At 56.8% G+C, this 14,716-nt stretch overlaps 1 protein-coding gene across 9 annotated transcripts in view; it reads right to left on the bottom strand.

The window, feature by feature from the left end:
* ABR (ABR activator of RhoGEF and GTPase) overlaps positions 1-14,716 on the bottom strand; it is a 185,136-nt gene that overhangs the window by 14,060 nt on the left and 156,360 nt on the right. Inside the window, exon 1 of one of the 9 annotated variants that reach the window (XM_040455458.1) lies at positions 9,251-9,654. The exons of the other annotated variants lie outside the window; for them this stretch is intronic. Coding sequence (XP_040311392.1) covers positions 9,251-9,412 — 162 coding nt within the window. The 5' untranslated portion in view covers positions 9,413-9,654. Of the gene's footprint in view, positions 1-9,250; positions 9,655-14,716 lie in introns of those variants that run through there. 9 annotated transcript variants of the gene reach the window in all.

Below are 14,716 nucleotides of genomic sequence, written 5' to 3'. Positions count from 1 at the left end.
CAGGACATCACTTAAATACAGAGAAGGGAGGGTGAGGAGTGGAGACGAACGTGGCACATTTTCCAGAGAAATGATGCTGCTTGAACTACTGTGGCTATTTATAACCCCTGGGAAATGTGGACTCTGCTATTTCCTGATTAGATTAGTGCCGGGGGCGGAAGAGCCAGCCCCCAGGATGTGAGCGGACAGGAACACCTGACCACTTACCCGCCAGTCCCAGCAGATAGATGCTCCCCCCACACTGGCCCTGGGGAGCGGGTACCTAGGGGCTGCCAGATCACCTGAGGGGGGGGGGGTGGAGACAGATGGGGCTGTGAAGAGCCAGGCTGGGGGAGACCCCCAGAGGACTCCTCCTTCACCCCACAGGTAATACACATGCCGCTGGGGCTCCCCCACGGTGGGGTCCAGGCAGGAGACAGAAATGAGCCACAGGACATCCTGGAGAAAGTCATGAACAAACAAGCGGGCCACACACAGCCACCGGGAGCACCTCAATTATGTTGTTTGCCTTTGCATTTAGGCAAAGGTCGGGTCATGGCTGCACATTCAGACCTCTGCCAAGGAGACAGCTGACCTTGGGGATGGATGTCCACAAGAGAACTACCAGGTCACCTGCACTGAAATCCTTCCTGCGCTCGGAATCCTGCATTCCTGCTCAGGAGACGGAGACGCACATTCTCAGAGTGAATGTGGCTGGTAGTTGGGTAGCTGCTTCCCCGCCTCACATCTCGGACAGGAAACCCCAGCGGCCTCACAGGGGCGCTGACGGGATTGGGGGACAGGACGGCAGGGGAGGATGCTCTGAGCTCACCTAGGCGACCTGTGAATGGCGGCTGTGACTTGTTCTGCAGGAACATCCTCAAGGGTCCCCTCTGAGAAGCCTGACCCCTTCCTCCCAACCCGTTTCTCGCCAGCCTGGGGCAGGTGACCCCAGTGGATCTCCTTCCCTCTGTTCATGGCCACCTCTCAGTGCTGGGGCTTTCAGAGGCACCAGTGAGTCTGGAGTCCCCACTGCTGCTCCCCTGGGTGGGTGACACAGCCCACGTTCAAACCCAAGTCCTTCTGATGGTGGCCCACAGCCTTCCCACAGTGCCACACTCCCATAGCCAGGCAGCTCGCCCAAAAGCCTTCTGGTGATTTCTGCCACTGCCCCTTCCCACACGCCTCACAGGGGGCCTGTGGTGGTACCGCACTGTCTACGGGCAGTGGGGATAACCAGATGGAACTGACAGCTACAGTCCCAGTGGGAGGGGACAAAGGGGCACAGAGCAGCCATCAGTGTGTTACTTTGGGATGTAACACAAGGGCTCACTGGGTGACAAGGACCCATGAAGACAGTATTCACCAGGGACCCCAGGGGCTCCGAGGCCCACCCCCACCCCCTCCCCACAGCCCCTTGGCTCTGAGTCCCTTTCCTCAGAACCTCACCCTGTCATTTCCACAGCACAGCCCTGAGGCCCTGCGGAGCCTGGCCGATCCCTGACCTCTTGTCCCTGGGGGCCTCGCTTCTGCTTTCACTCCAGTGCTGCTCTACCCTTGGCTTTCTGAGTCCGGAGCCTGGCATCCTGGGCCTGTCCTGGGAGGTGGCATGGACTTCTCTCGAAGCCAGACTCGTTTGTAGGGCTAATAAAAACTAAGTGCTTCTTAACAAGAAGGACAGCAAATCCAGTATACTGGACTCGTCACCCTCAGAGGTGAACGGGGTGCTGAATGGAAGGTAGAGATGGCTGGCAGTGTTTCTGGGGATGCCTGCCAGAGGCCAAGTGCTGGGCTGTGGAGACCAGGCCCTGAGCCAGGTGTCCTGTCTGACGGCAGTACATTTCCTGTGTCTCCCAGGCCGGTGGCCACGGTGGCGGTACCGGGCTGGCCTTCTCCTGCCCTCCCCCAAGTGTGTCCACATGCTCTGGGCTGGGTCCCCTTGGGACACCCAGGCCAGCCTGTCATTGGGACAGACCACAGGCGTGAGAGGCTGGCAACAGGGGAACCAGGGAGCTGCCAAAGCCTGCCTCTCCTCCCTCTCGGGAAGGGTACTAGAGGATTCCGTCAACGTGGCTGCTCTGAGAGAAGCTCGCAGAGAGGCAGGGAGGGGTGGCAGGAGGACGCCAGGGCCTATATCCTGGCTTCCAGCTCAGCAGCTGGGCCTGGGGAAACCATGGTCAGGCTCAGAAACTCACCCCGTTTTCCCAGGGGTTGACTCCCCCACCGTTAGGCCAAACAGGTTGCTGTAGTGCCCCTCCAGCACTCACCCTGCAGGGTCAAGGTACCCTCTCCCAGGCCCGCTGCATGATAGGCTTGTGCTGACTCTGTACTGCAAGGCACCAGGATCTCGCCTCCCTTTCCCCCGCCCCCCTGGACTTTGAAGTTCTCAGAGGCCCACATATGGAAAGGGTTTAGCAGCTCTGAATGAGGCTTTTATTGAAGCCAGGTTAGCCTCATAGCACCCACTGTGACCTGCATTCCAGTGGCTCAGCCTGCCCTCAACCCTGGGCTGCCTCGGGAGACCCCCAAGGCTGGGGGCATCTCTCCCAGAGCCCTGGGACCCTGCCTTCCTCAGGGCTGGCCCGTACACACTGCCTTCCCTGCTCCAGACAGCCTAGACATTTCACCCCAGAACCGGGCCTCAGGCTAACAGCCAGGAAGTTGCCTTGCCTTGGCTCAGGGCCATATTGGGGGCAACAGGGTAATGAAGGCAGGGTTGCTCTTGGGAAAAGGAACTGGCTGCGGCCAAAACAACACACAGGCAGCCCAGAGCAGCCTCATCTCCAGAGTCAGGAGTGGGAGGCTGAGGTCCTGAGCAGGAAGTTTCATGCTAATTGCCATGGGAAGGCCAAGGGCCTGCCGGACCACCACGGGCTCGGTGGCCTCCCTCTGGACTCAGAGTGCTTCGGTGAGCATTGTGAAAGTCCTACTCTGAAGCTGACCTCATCCTCCCTGCCCAGGCCAGGAACGCAGTCTGGGCACAGAGCCTGTTCGTGAGAATGAGTAGCCCTGGCGATTCTGCTGCCTGTGCCCGCTCCGAAGGGCCTCTCAGTGCACTCTTGCCCTGGTCCCACAGGCCGCAAGTCCCCAAGCAGCAAGGCACCCTATCCAGGGCACCCGGCCCCGACCCCATTGAGTTCTATGACCACCCAGACAACCGGGCAACTGAGGATCAGTCATAGGCCCCCACGGGGCTCTGGACCTCCACCTTGCAGGGCGGCATGCTGGCTGAGAGCCGAGTTTAAGTGCTGGCTCCTGGACTAAGCCACTCAGGTCACTCTGGGTCAGTCTCTGAGCCCGTTTCCTCATGTAAAACAGACTAGATAATATTAGCACCTCTTAGGTTATCACCTCTCACATTACCGCTAGGAATGACCTGGTACTCAGCAAGTGCTCAAAATGTGTCTGCATCACTAAAACCAGGCTTAAGCTCCCCAGGGGCTTCCCACTGTGCTGAGATTAAAAGCTGAACTCCTTATCATGGCCTGCAAGGTCCTACTCAATTTGGCCACTGCCTGCTCCATCCAGGGTGATCTCCTATACTCTCCCGTGGCCTCTGTCTGCTTCTGAATATGCTATTGCCACCCCGGCCGCAGGGTTTTCACTTTGCCTGTTCCTCTGCCTGGAATGCACTATCCTGGATCTTTCCAGAATCCTTTTGTCATTTAAATCTTTGTTCAAGGAGCACCTGGGTGGTTCAGTTGGTTAAGCATCTGACTCTTGATTTTGGCTCAGGTCATGATCAGGTGGTGAGATTGAGCCCTAAGTCAGGCTCTGCACTGAATCACACTGCTTGGGATTCTCTCTCTCTGCCCCTCCCCTGCTTGTGCTGTCTCTCAAAAAAACCAAAAAAAAAAAAAAAAAAAAAAAATCTTAGTTCAAAATTACCTCTTCAGGCAAGGCCTCTCCCTTCTCATTACTCTCTAATCTATTACCCAATTTTATTTTCTTCCCAGCACTTGTCCAGCCTGAAATGATCTCATTTATTGCCTGACTCCCTCTGTAGACAGAAAGTTCCATGAGATTAAGGGTTCTCTGCCTTCTTTGAGCACCCAGCACATGGAAGGCACCCATCAATATTCAGAGACAAAATGAATCAAATGGGATGTGGGGGGTGGAGAGAAAGCAATGCCTTTCCACCAAGGCTCCTTTAGGACAGGGGTCAAGAAGTCTCATGTTTCCTGCTCACCTCTCAGCTCCTTTGTTCAGTGAATGGCTGGCCTTGGCCCAGGGGCAGCCCTGTGACCTCTCCCACCCAGACTTTCCCAGCGTGTTGAGAGTTTAAGACTTAGGAACAGGAATCTTGAGACATGGCCAAAATCATCACATGAGCTGGATCTAGGAGATCATCCTGTTCAGCTCCTTCATGATACTGATGCCAGAGAATCAGAAAGGTGAAGAGATTTGGCCAAGGTCACACAGCTAGTAAAGACAGCAGGCTCAGAGTTAGAAAAATAAGGCCTCTTGACTCCCACCAGCCTGGTGCCCTCTCTGGCATCCTGTGCCGCATGAGCCTGAGGGGCGGGGTGCTCCAAGGAGGAGGCCAGGACACAAACAAGGCTTCAAACATGTGATGGGAAGCAGAGCTGTGGCTGTCACTGCTCTGGCTGTGCCCATCTGAGGCACCAACCTTGGCTGGGATCACTGTCCAGGACAGAGAAGGTTCTAGCTCCTGGCTGAGGAAATCACCGTGGAATGACAGGGCCCTCTCAGCCTCTCTGCAGAAGAATCCTAACAGCAAGCTCCCAAGGTGGCTTACCACCTCTCTAGGCTCACCCTGGGGACAAAAGACAATGCAGCGGGGGTGGCCTTAATCTAAAGCTCAGTGGGATCCTGGACGGACTCTGGTTCCTCCCAGGGACTGGGCAGGCAGGTTCCAGACATGGGGGAATGGGTGTTCCTCTAGGATGCTAGGGAGTAGTCAGAACACAAATATCTTTCCTGTCCCCAGCATGAGCTGATAGGGAGAAAGGAAGCCAAGACAGTACTTGCTGACCAGCTCCTGACAATTTGGGAAGCTGGCAGGCAAGGCCACTCAGCAGAGGGCTTTCCAAACTTGTGCTCCCTGACCAGTGCCTGGCAACTCCCCCAAACCACCTCCTGCAGAAGTTTCTGGGCTCTTTCCAAAATGTCTGCCCTCCTGTGGCCTCGCTGCCTCTGGATACTCCTGCAACACTGGGCTCTGACAGCTTTGGCCTTTCAGGAACCACCTGGGTTGGCAGGCTTAGCTCCCCCTGGTCCGGGGCCATCTAAAAGCTGGGGCACCAAGCCCAGCATGGCTGCCTGGCCAAGCCACCTGTGGACCACAGAGATGCTGGAGAGAGCCAGTGCCCTTTCTAACCTCCCCAGGTGCAAAGAAACAGCACTTGCCAAGTGCACTTAGAGTAGGGGTTCCTACCTTGGGATTTGTAACCGTATCTAAAACAGCATCTAATTTGTGCATATGGGTGGCTCTGTGTCTGGATGGGGGCTCCATAACCTTCATCAGATTCTTAGAGTTGAGGACCCCTGCTCTGTGGAATCAAATAGCCCTCTTGGGAGCCATCTCAGTGGAGAAGTAGGGGCACTGGAGGTCAGGAGATCACCCATATGGCCCCAGTGAGCAAGTGCTGTAAGAAGCTTCATGGCTGTGAGAATGTGGGGATGTTACTCCATTCCCCCTTGCTAACTCTCCAGCCAGCCTGATCACAATCCTGGCTCTCACAGAAGCCCAGGGGGTAAATGGGCTGGCCACAGGGGTCTCCAGCCTGAAGGAGAGGCACTATTGTCCCTTTCCTACAGCTGAGGGATCACTATAGGGGTGCAAGTGGGCACATGAATGATTAAGACATAGACACGGGTCCCTTCCCTCTAGCAGATATGGCAGAGGAGGCAGGGCAGGGGGTGAGGGGCAGGGCGGTGTGTGGGCAGCCAGGGCAGGATAGATGGCTACTGCATAAGGTTTCAAGATCTTTCTTGGCATCCAGAGCCAGATTATGAAATACAGTTAATGAGCCCAAGATGTACCTGTATCTGATAGCCTAGCACCCTTGTGCCCTCCACACCTAGAACAGCCAGGGGATGGCTGTGTGAGCCTCGGGGATATACGCGTGGTTTGAGTACCTGGTGCTACCTGTTAGGAAGAACTGTCAAGTTCAATGACAGACTCTGGGAGGGGATAGGAGCTGTCCTGTGGTCACAGTCAAGATGGCAAAGAGAAGGACCTGAGCCCTAAGGTTCCCTAGACAAGTGACCCAAAGGGGGCTCCCATCCTGTCCTTCCTCAGGCAACACCTCTGACCCTCTCCAGAAATAGAGGGAAGCAAACCCTATCACAGACACTCTGGGGTTCAGCAGGAAACACTTCCATTTACCTTGCTGGCCTCTGGCTTCTTGGCAGAAGTTCTTTTGAGGCAGGGAATTCCCAACGCCCTGTGGCAACCCCTGAAGCAGAGCCAAAGTCATCAAGAACTGTCCTCAACCCCCCACCCCCTCCCCCCGGCATCCTCTGGGCCTTGCCAGTTCAGCCTCAGTCCCCACCTCCAGGCAACCCCCCCCCCACCCCGCCACTTGCCCAATGCTTCTGGCTTGGCCTCTGCCTCATGGGGGGCCTGCTAGCTTCTCTATGGCTCCCACAAGTGACCCCATTAAAACCTTTGGATACTTCAGGGGGTGGGGGATGGGCCTCCTCCTTCAGCCTCTCTCCCTGCAAAGTGCAAACCAGGGCTCCAGGAGCAGGTGTGATGGGAGGAAGAGCAGGCGCTGAGCCTCATCTCTGGTAGTGTGATTGAGGCGCAAAATTAAAAAACAAACAAGAAATTAAAAAGGAAAGGAAAAGGAAAGCAGAAACGCGAAGCGGTGCCGAGAGCCCTGGCGGAGCCCGCAAACCCAAATGCCACGTGTCTCCTCTGCTAAACGCTTTGCACCACACGCCAACCGCCAAGTCAGAGGCCAGAATGAGGCTTCAGCCCCAGAACTCCCCTTGGGGATACGAACAACCCCAAACACAGCCCCCTGGGACCCAGAGGGAAGCCCCTTCCAGCAGGTGCAGAGACCCCACAGGTCAATACTAACTAGGACTGTCCCATCTGAACACATTCTTTAGCCCCAGCAAGGGGTCCCCAGATAAGTCACATACACCCCCTCCAGCCTTTAACAAATCTTTAGTAGTGAAAAGGGAGCAGGAGGGCCGCAGGTGTCTTGGCATCCACAGCATCAAATCCTCAGGGCAAAGTTGATGAGGAGTTAATGGGCGACCCCGCCTGCCAGGCTGGGTGGTACCTGGCGCCCTTCCCCCATGCCACCTAAGCTGCTGCCTGATCCTAGTCCCCTCCCTGGCTGGCAGTGAGCCGCCTGCCCTGCAAAAGATAGGTTAATGCAGCTGAGGAAAGAAGGGGAGTGGGCAGAGGGCCTGGCCCCCCAGGCCCACCTGTTCACCCACCAGCCTGGGCACAGTTAGGCAGGCGCAGCAGGGTGAATGAATGTCCCGCCATGCAGACCCTCGTGTCTGTGACACTGACATACTTTGTCACACAGCGGGAACTAAAGGACCAAATCCCTGGCCACACAGGGTACCCTAGTGCCAGAGCCACCCTGCGGTCGCACGGATACCAATCGGCTCAGCTGCTCAGCACCCGGCTGGCCTGCCACCCTTGCCCAGAGGGTACCACCAGACGTGGAGATACAAGAGGCCCCCAGAGGCAAAGCTGCCTAAAGAATTCCTGAGGCGGATTCTTGATTTTGCCAGTCACACACGCACAGCGGAAGAACAGAAAGTCTGGGATTTGAGGGGTTGAAAAATTGCCCCCTACCTGCCAGGCACCTCCCCAAAGGGACAGGTGAACCAGAAAGGCTCTGTTTGGCTGGCACCAGGCCAGGAACCTGCTGGGGCAGTTTCTTGCCAAGCTGGAGGTTTGGGAATGGACAATGAGCTTTGGGCTGGTGTCTGCTGGCCTCAGCAGGGGCCGGGGAGGGGGGTGCAGGGAAGGGACGGCTCCGGGCTGCCGGGCACAGAGAGCTGCCTCAGCACAGAGGGGCGACAGGAGCAGCTGAGGCCAGCAGGGCTCTGCTAGCCTGGTCCCTGGAGATGCTGAAGGTGACACAGGGGCCAACACAGGACAGCTCAAGTCGCTGCCCTGTCCAGCACTTTCCAAGACTGACGTCACCTCTGGGAGGTCAAGTATGCCCCACTGGCAAGGGGTGAAACTAGACAAGGAGACAACAGGCCCAAGATCCCTTCCTCTTTGCAGGTGCTGGCTGGAGGTAAAGACCTACACAGAGGGTCTCCCTTCCCCTCCTCCCCAAGCTGCAGGATGGCTTGGAAATCTCCATCAGCCACAGCCACAGCCTCCCTTGAAGGATGGGCATGGCCCTTGCCAGCGAGGACAGGCACCCTGCGACATCTTGCTTAGGCAGTGAATTCAGGGCACAGTTATCAAGTGCTTACTGTGTACTAGGTGCTGGGTCTGGTTCCTCCTCAGATGCCTGATGCCAGGGCCCAAAGCCAGCCCCTAGGCAGCCTGCCCAGCTGCAGGACAGTCGGCTTCTATCTCAGATTTTAATCCCCACCAAGGTCTGGGGCTGCAGGCAGGACAGGCAGTCCGCCCTGGCACAGCTTGGTCTAGGCTGCCTGCTGGGTCAGGAAACCCCTGGCACGCTGACTGGGTTGCCTGATGCCCAGCTGGAACTGGGCCAGCAGTCATCTGGGTGGTCCCTGACAAGGCAGGACCCTGGAGGCTGTAGACCCCAGACTCAGCACCACCACCACCTCCACACCGTGCTCCCGTCCTCCCTGGTGGGGCATGATGCCCACAGCCCCGTACAAAGAAGTCTTACATGGCCAGTGGTGTTGAGTGCTTCTGCCAGTGCCCCTCAGCAATGTCCACGGGATTCGGGAAGGGAGTCCCACAGGGGGTGGGCACCCTGAGTAGGGGGAACTGAGACCCAGGAGCCCCTTGCTTAACCGTTCACATTCCTGCCTGTATAGACTCAGAAAGGAGCCAGGCTGTCCTCTCCCACAGGAGACAACAACCCCCCTCTTCCTGAGACAGGGACAGATGCAAAGAAAGCAGCCAGGGTCAGGGGTGGGGGTGGCAACAGCATTAATCATCAAATTAAGGCCACTTACAACAGACCCACATGCCTACCCCAGCCTCTGTCCTAGGACTCCGTAATCAGGCAGGAGCTGTAACGGATCTCCAAGGGGGGCTGGGGGGGGGGGGAGCGGACAGAGCGGCCCCAGCAGTCCCTGGCCCTCCCACCCACGCAGGTCCCCCTTCCCCCCCTCCTAGCACCTTTTGGCGGAGCAGCTTGCTGCGCACCCGGCCCCAGAGCCGGGCGCCCGTGTTGGGGGGCCGCTTGCTCCCCGGCTCCTCCAGCCGATCCAGGCAGCAGCGCTCCAGGGGCTCACAGACCGCCTTCAGGCTGCAGTCGGGCTGAGGCAGAATGTCGGTCATGCCGGCGGCAGCAGGACCCGGCCCGGACTACAACCGGGCCTGCGGTGCCAGCTCCGGGGACACGGGAGAGGCAGAGGCGCGGGCAGCCTGGCCGCCGGGGCTCAGCTGCAGCGGCGAAGATAGAGGGAGCGTGCGGAGCGCTCAGCCCCCGGGCTGGCCTGGACTGTTACTCCAGCCGGACAGGGAAGCGCATGGTGTGCGGCTCTGCTTTCTCCTCCCCTCCCCGGAGACTGCCTCCCAGAGGAGCGCACCGGTGGCGGCGGGCCCTCTTCTCCGCCTGCTGGTCCGCGCCAGGCTCGCAGGGACGCCCCAGTGCGTGCGCCACGGACCTCCCGAGACCGCGCGGGGACCCGCCCCCACCGAAGGAAGTGACTCAAAGGAGGCGCTGGCGGCTGCCCCTCCAAAAAACCCAACCTCCGGATTTTAACTCTTGGCAGCCTGGGGCTCCAGCTCACCGACCCTCAGCCCAAGTACTGAATAAAGTTTGACAAGCAGCTAAACACAGTCCAGTCCATTCCCCTCTCCATCCGCGGCTAACCCCTTCACCACCAGGCTGCTCCCTGGGGGCCTGGGGGATGTGAGGGGGGCTTGGGAGGAAGCCAGAGGGGGGTCTGCAGGGGGCAGGAGCTACGTTCTGGCCATGGACAACTGCCCTTGTCCCAGGCAAAGGTCCTGCACTGCCCTGGAGTTCTGCTTCCCCTACTCTCAACTCCTGCCCCCAGGCACCTCCCTGGATGCCAATTTGGTGACAGGACCAGACATGTGTGGACTGGCACTCACACACCTCCTCTTCGGAATGTAAAGAATAACGAAGTTCTCCAGTGGGGCAGCCTCCTGGGCTCTAGGGGTCTGAAAGGAACTGGTCACCATGGGCCATTCTCCAAGGACATGAGCAAAAGCCAAGAATGACACTGGTTACAAATGCCCAGCAAGAGGTGCCCCTCACACAGCCACTTTTAATAGTGGCCACATGCAGTTCACCAGAAAAACCCCAAACAGTTTGTGCTGCCGCGGGCAGAGCCACTTTGGCAAAGGGCAATCAGCCACTTTGTCTGGGCTGGGTGGCTCGGAAGACAGAGAAGAACGAACTTGTTCTTTACACTCAAGTTGGTAAACATTCTAACCAGAGTGAGAAATGAATCACCAAGTTAGAGCCTGGTGTTGGGGTGGGGGGTGGGGGGAAGGCCCCCAGATGGTTAGGGTACACAAAACCCAGAGACATCACATTATGCAGAGCTGGGCTCACAGCAGGAAGGAAACCAACGTTTTCAGGATGCCAACCACGAGCCAGGTCTCATGCAAAGGGCTTTCAGATATCCAACTGCATTTAGGCCTTACAACTTTTGTGATGCCTGTGTTACTGTCTCCGTTTTCTGAGTTTTGAGGACTGGGGCTCAGGGAGGGAAAATTCTTGCCTGAGGTCACACAACTGTAGCTGGGGAGTGACAGGTCTCTTTCAAAGCTTCTGGTGCTCACAACTGCTGGGCCTCACTGAAGTGTGGCTGGTTCCTTTTTTTTCCTTTTTAAAAAGTATTTATTTATTTGAGAGAGAGAGAGAGAGAGAGAGAGCGAGAGAGTGCGTGTAAGCATGAGCAGGGGAGGGGCAGGGGGAGAGAAAGAGAGAGAATCCCAAGCAGCCTCCATGTTCAGCATGGAGCCCGACGCAGGGCTTCACTGCAAAGAAAGCCAAGACCTGGTCATAATAAAAGCCACCCTTTACCGAGCATTTACGGTGTGATGGGCACCGTGCTAAACCACATGGATTAACTCACTTCGTGATTCCTCAACCTTATGAAGTAAGTACCAGCACCCCCATTTTCCATTTGAGGAAATGAAGGAGACCGGAAGTTGAGCACCCTACCCAAGGCCATGCTAGGTCCAGCCAGAACAGGTCCGGCGGACAGCACCACTGTCGTATCCTGCATTGCAGGATCTGGTCCTGCACTCCCTCTGCCTGGTGGGTAGAAGTGGGGTCCTGGAGCTCTGCTGGGCTCTGGGTGTCCCTGCAGGGTGGCCGGGCCAGCTCCATCTGTTCTAGGGCTCCACACTCCACACCTGCTTCTACACAGTGCAGACAGGGCTAAGCTGCCAAGGCTGCACGGAGTCTCCTCACATCTGAGCCAAAGTTGCCCAAAGTCGCAGCAGCTAAACACGGCCGGCCCATGACACCTTGCCCGGTACTCCCTGAGGGGGAGAGAAAGAGACCCACAGAGGCAGGGACATATCTGTGTCCCCTGCCCAGCTGAGGCCTGAGGCCCCCTAACCTTCCTGACCCATCCCTAATCTGCCTCTCCCAGGGCACCAGATGCTCCCTCTGAAGAGAGTCTTCCTCCAGTCCCACAAGGGGCCAGGCAGGTTCCCCACCCTGGCTGTCACAAAACCCATTCCTCCAGGAAGGCGTCGCTCACTGCTGCAGTCTTCACGTCTCCAACTCATTCATTTCATTCAAGAGGCGCTGACTGAGGGCCTGGCTATGTGTTTGACCCTGGGTGTGGGGCTGAGGAATCATCACAGACATGAATCGAAAGTCTGTGCTTGACAAGGCTGAGAGCCCAAGAGAAGAGCAAGACATGGGCTTAAATACCTTTAACAGGCAGAAAAGCACTCCTTCACTTGACACAGATCAAGTGTGTGCCTACCATGTGCCTGCCATACCCAGATGGCCAAAGCATCACCTTAGCTCTCATGAAACCCAGTCTTAGGCCTTAAGAAGAGCACAGATAAAGTGCAATGACAGTTGAAGGAAAGGAGAGAAAATTTCTAGTCAGAGGAACCGCACAAGGCTTCTTGGAGGAGGAGGGGTTGGCATGAGCCTTGAGAGCTGTGAAAAAAGGCCATCCGCTTGGCTTTCCTCTGCAACCCTTCAGCTGACGTGCAACCGCTGGTTGTGTAACTGGCTGGGAAGGTGCCATTAACATCTCTGACCGTGTCGGTACGCTTGGTACCATCAGCTGGTTAACTTCAAAACTGGCCCCTTGCTGGCTTTCTAAGGTTCTCTTCCTTCTATCTGGGTCATATGCCACAGGGTACAGTTTACTCCCCCAAACTGCACCCTGTGGGACAAGGTGTGCCTCCCCCACCACTGGGTGTGTGGGAGAAAGGAGGCAGTCTAGATCCTGTTCCCAAAGCCCTATGCTTGCCTGTCATAGGAACCCCAGGCTCAATACTTGTCTGGGTAAAGCAAACTCTGATTGGGTGAAAGCTGGCCAACTGGTCTCCATGGTGACATAAGCGCCTTAGCAGATGGGTAGCTGAGTTGGAGGCTCTTCCCTTGAGATGTTCATCTTTCCCTTCCTCCCCGTGGGCTGGGGGCTCTCTCTGGGACAGCACAGATTTGCCTTCTCTTCCCTAAGCCTGACTCACTCCTTCCTGGAATCAATGGTCTAGGAGCAGGCTGCAGGGGGGTTTGTACAAGACAAATGTTCCCAGTCACTTCCTCAAAAGTGACCGTCTGAATTCCAGTCCCTCCAGCCCACCACAGACCCTTCCTCATCTTTGCTGGATGGGCTAGGCTTAGGCTGTCCTGACCACCCAGGGAAGGACTGCATCCCCTTCCCCCTTCTGTCCATCCCTTCCGTCCAGCCACACCTGGCAGAACCCGCCGCTGAGGACATGCAAGGGCCCCCTGTCTGGATAAACAGAGCCTGGGCGGGAAGGCCCACACGAACAGATGTCGCTGTCTTTGGAATTAAAAACATTCCTAGTAGACTGTCCTGTCTTCCCTCATCCCTTCTCTGCACCCCCCCTTCCAGGCTCTCTGCAGAAGGAACAAGAAGGGCTGCCCTTAGGGAGGTGCAGGGCCCTGGGTTCCACCTAAGGAGGGGTGTATATCTGGGACGGTTGGGGCCAGGCACCCAGCACAAGCCTGCATGAGGCGAAATCAGGTTAAAGTGATCAGTAGCGGCATCACTGAAGAAAAAAAGGTCAACAGGGAATAGATGCAGCCTGAGATGTGTGGGCGGGAAAGGCAGGGACTGCCACCAGTGCTGCCTTGGTGACAGCTGGGGGTGGGGACGGCTTCCAGGCAAATCCTCCAGCCTGTGAATGCTAGGAGGAAGGTTCTTTCTCAGGACTTTGGGATGCTGCTGCCACTTCTCTGGAGTGACCCCCTTTTCTGCAGAAGACTTCCCTCTTCTCCCCCGGCCCAGACTAGAACCCTGATCCTCTATCCCTGGGATTGCACTGAGGATGGGGAGCAGAGCTGGGGAGCAAGGTGGTGGACAGCATGATGGAGTCTGAAGCTGGAGGGCTGCAGAAAGGAAGCCCGAGGCAGTCCCCACCCAAAGACAGGCACAGGAGTCCAGCCTGAGAGAACCAGCAGGGCCAGCAGCCGGAGCCCAGACAGACCGGGGCCCTCGTGCAGGGTGTGCAAACTGGCGGGGCAGGTGGCACATCCCAGAGCAGCTGTGAGAAAGCACGAGGAGACTCCCCTTAAGATTCCTGGCTCTGTATCCCTGCATCCCTAATGTGTGTTCTCACCTCCTTCTGTACTTGTCCTATAGAACTATACCAATGGCACATCCCTGGCAACCCCTAGTGATTCTCATGGCATATTTGGTCATGGAAATGGCTGGAAAATCCACTGGAGCCTTTGGGAACATCTCACTTATCTAAAACAAACCCCACCCAGGGACAGAGCGGGAAGAGCACACCTACCGTGTCCTTCTATTTGCTCCCCATACAACTCATGGCCAGACCAGCAACCAGACCCCCTTGGCTTCTTGCCTGCTCCTTCTCACCAGAAGGAGGTATGTGGCCAGGGTCTCCCAGCACAGTGTTGGGGGAGGGGGAGAGGCGGGCCCCCCCCCCCCCCCAGGCCTCATGCTGAAGACACAACAGCCTCAAACAGGAAGGTTTGAAAGTAAGTCAGGATCCAGTGAGCCCCTATGCCTTTTTTCTCCTGCTCTATGATTAACCAACTCTTTTCCACTCAACTCTCAGCTCCAAATGAACAAAAGAAAGCTCCTGGGAGCCAGGGAACCTGGGCAAGAGTCCTGCCTGGTCACTGGAGACTCAGGAGCCACTTTCTCTCTCTGAGCTCAGTTTCCACACCTGTTAAAACAGGGGCTTGGACCAGACAAATGGTCATCAATGAATTTTTTTTTTTTTTTCAGAGGACACTCTCTGCCTTTCTTTCCAAGTGAAATCTTATACCAAAGTCTCCCTGCCCCCCAGTCAGATAAAAACAGAAGAAAGAAGAGGCCTCTGGCTAAAGCCTGGGGTGGATGGGGTGCTCCAGGTCCCTCCCAGCAACCCCTAAGCTCAGTAGGCAGAACCTGGAGCCCCTTAGCCTCCTTCCAGGGG

This window comes from Herpailurus yagouaroundi, unplaced genomic scaffold (assembly GCF_014898765.1).
Source record: "Herpailurus yagouaroundi ecotype Mexico unplaced genomic scaffold, PumYag 215, whole genome shotgun sequence".
In the NCBI taxonomy this organism is placed as follows: Eukaryota; Metazoa; Chordata; class Mammalia; order Carnivora; family Felidae; genus Herpailurus; species Herpailurus yagouaroundi.
The sequence above is the reverse complement of the archived record's forward strand: the minus strand, read 5'-3'. Positions and strand labels throughout refer to the sequence as shown.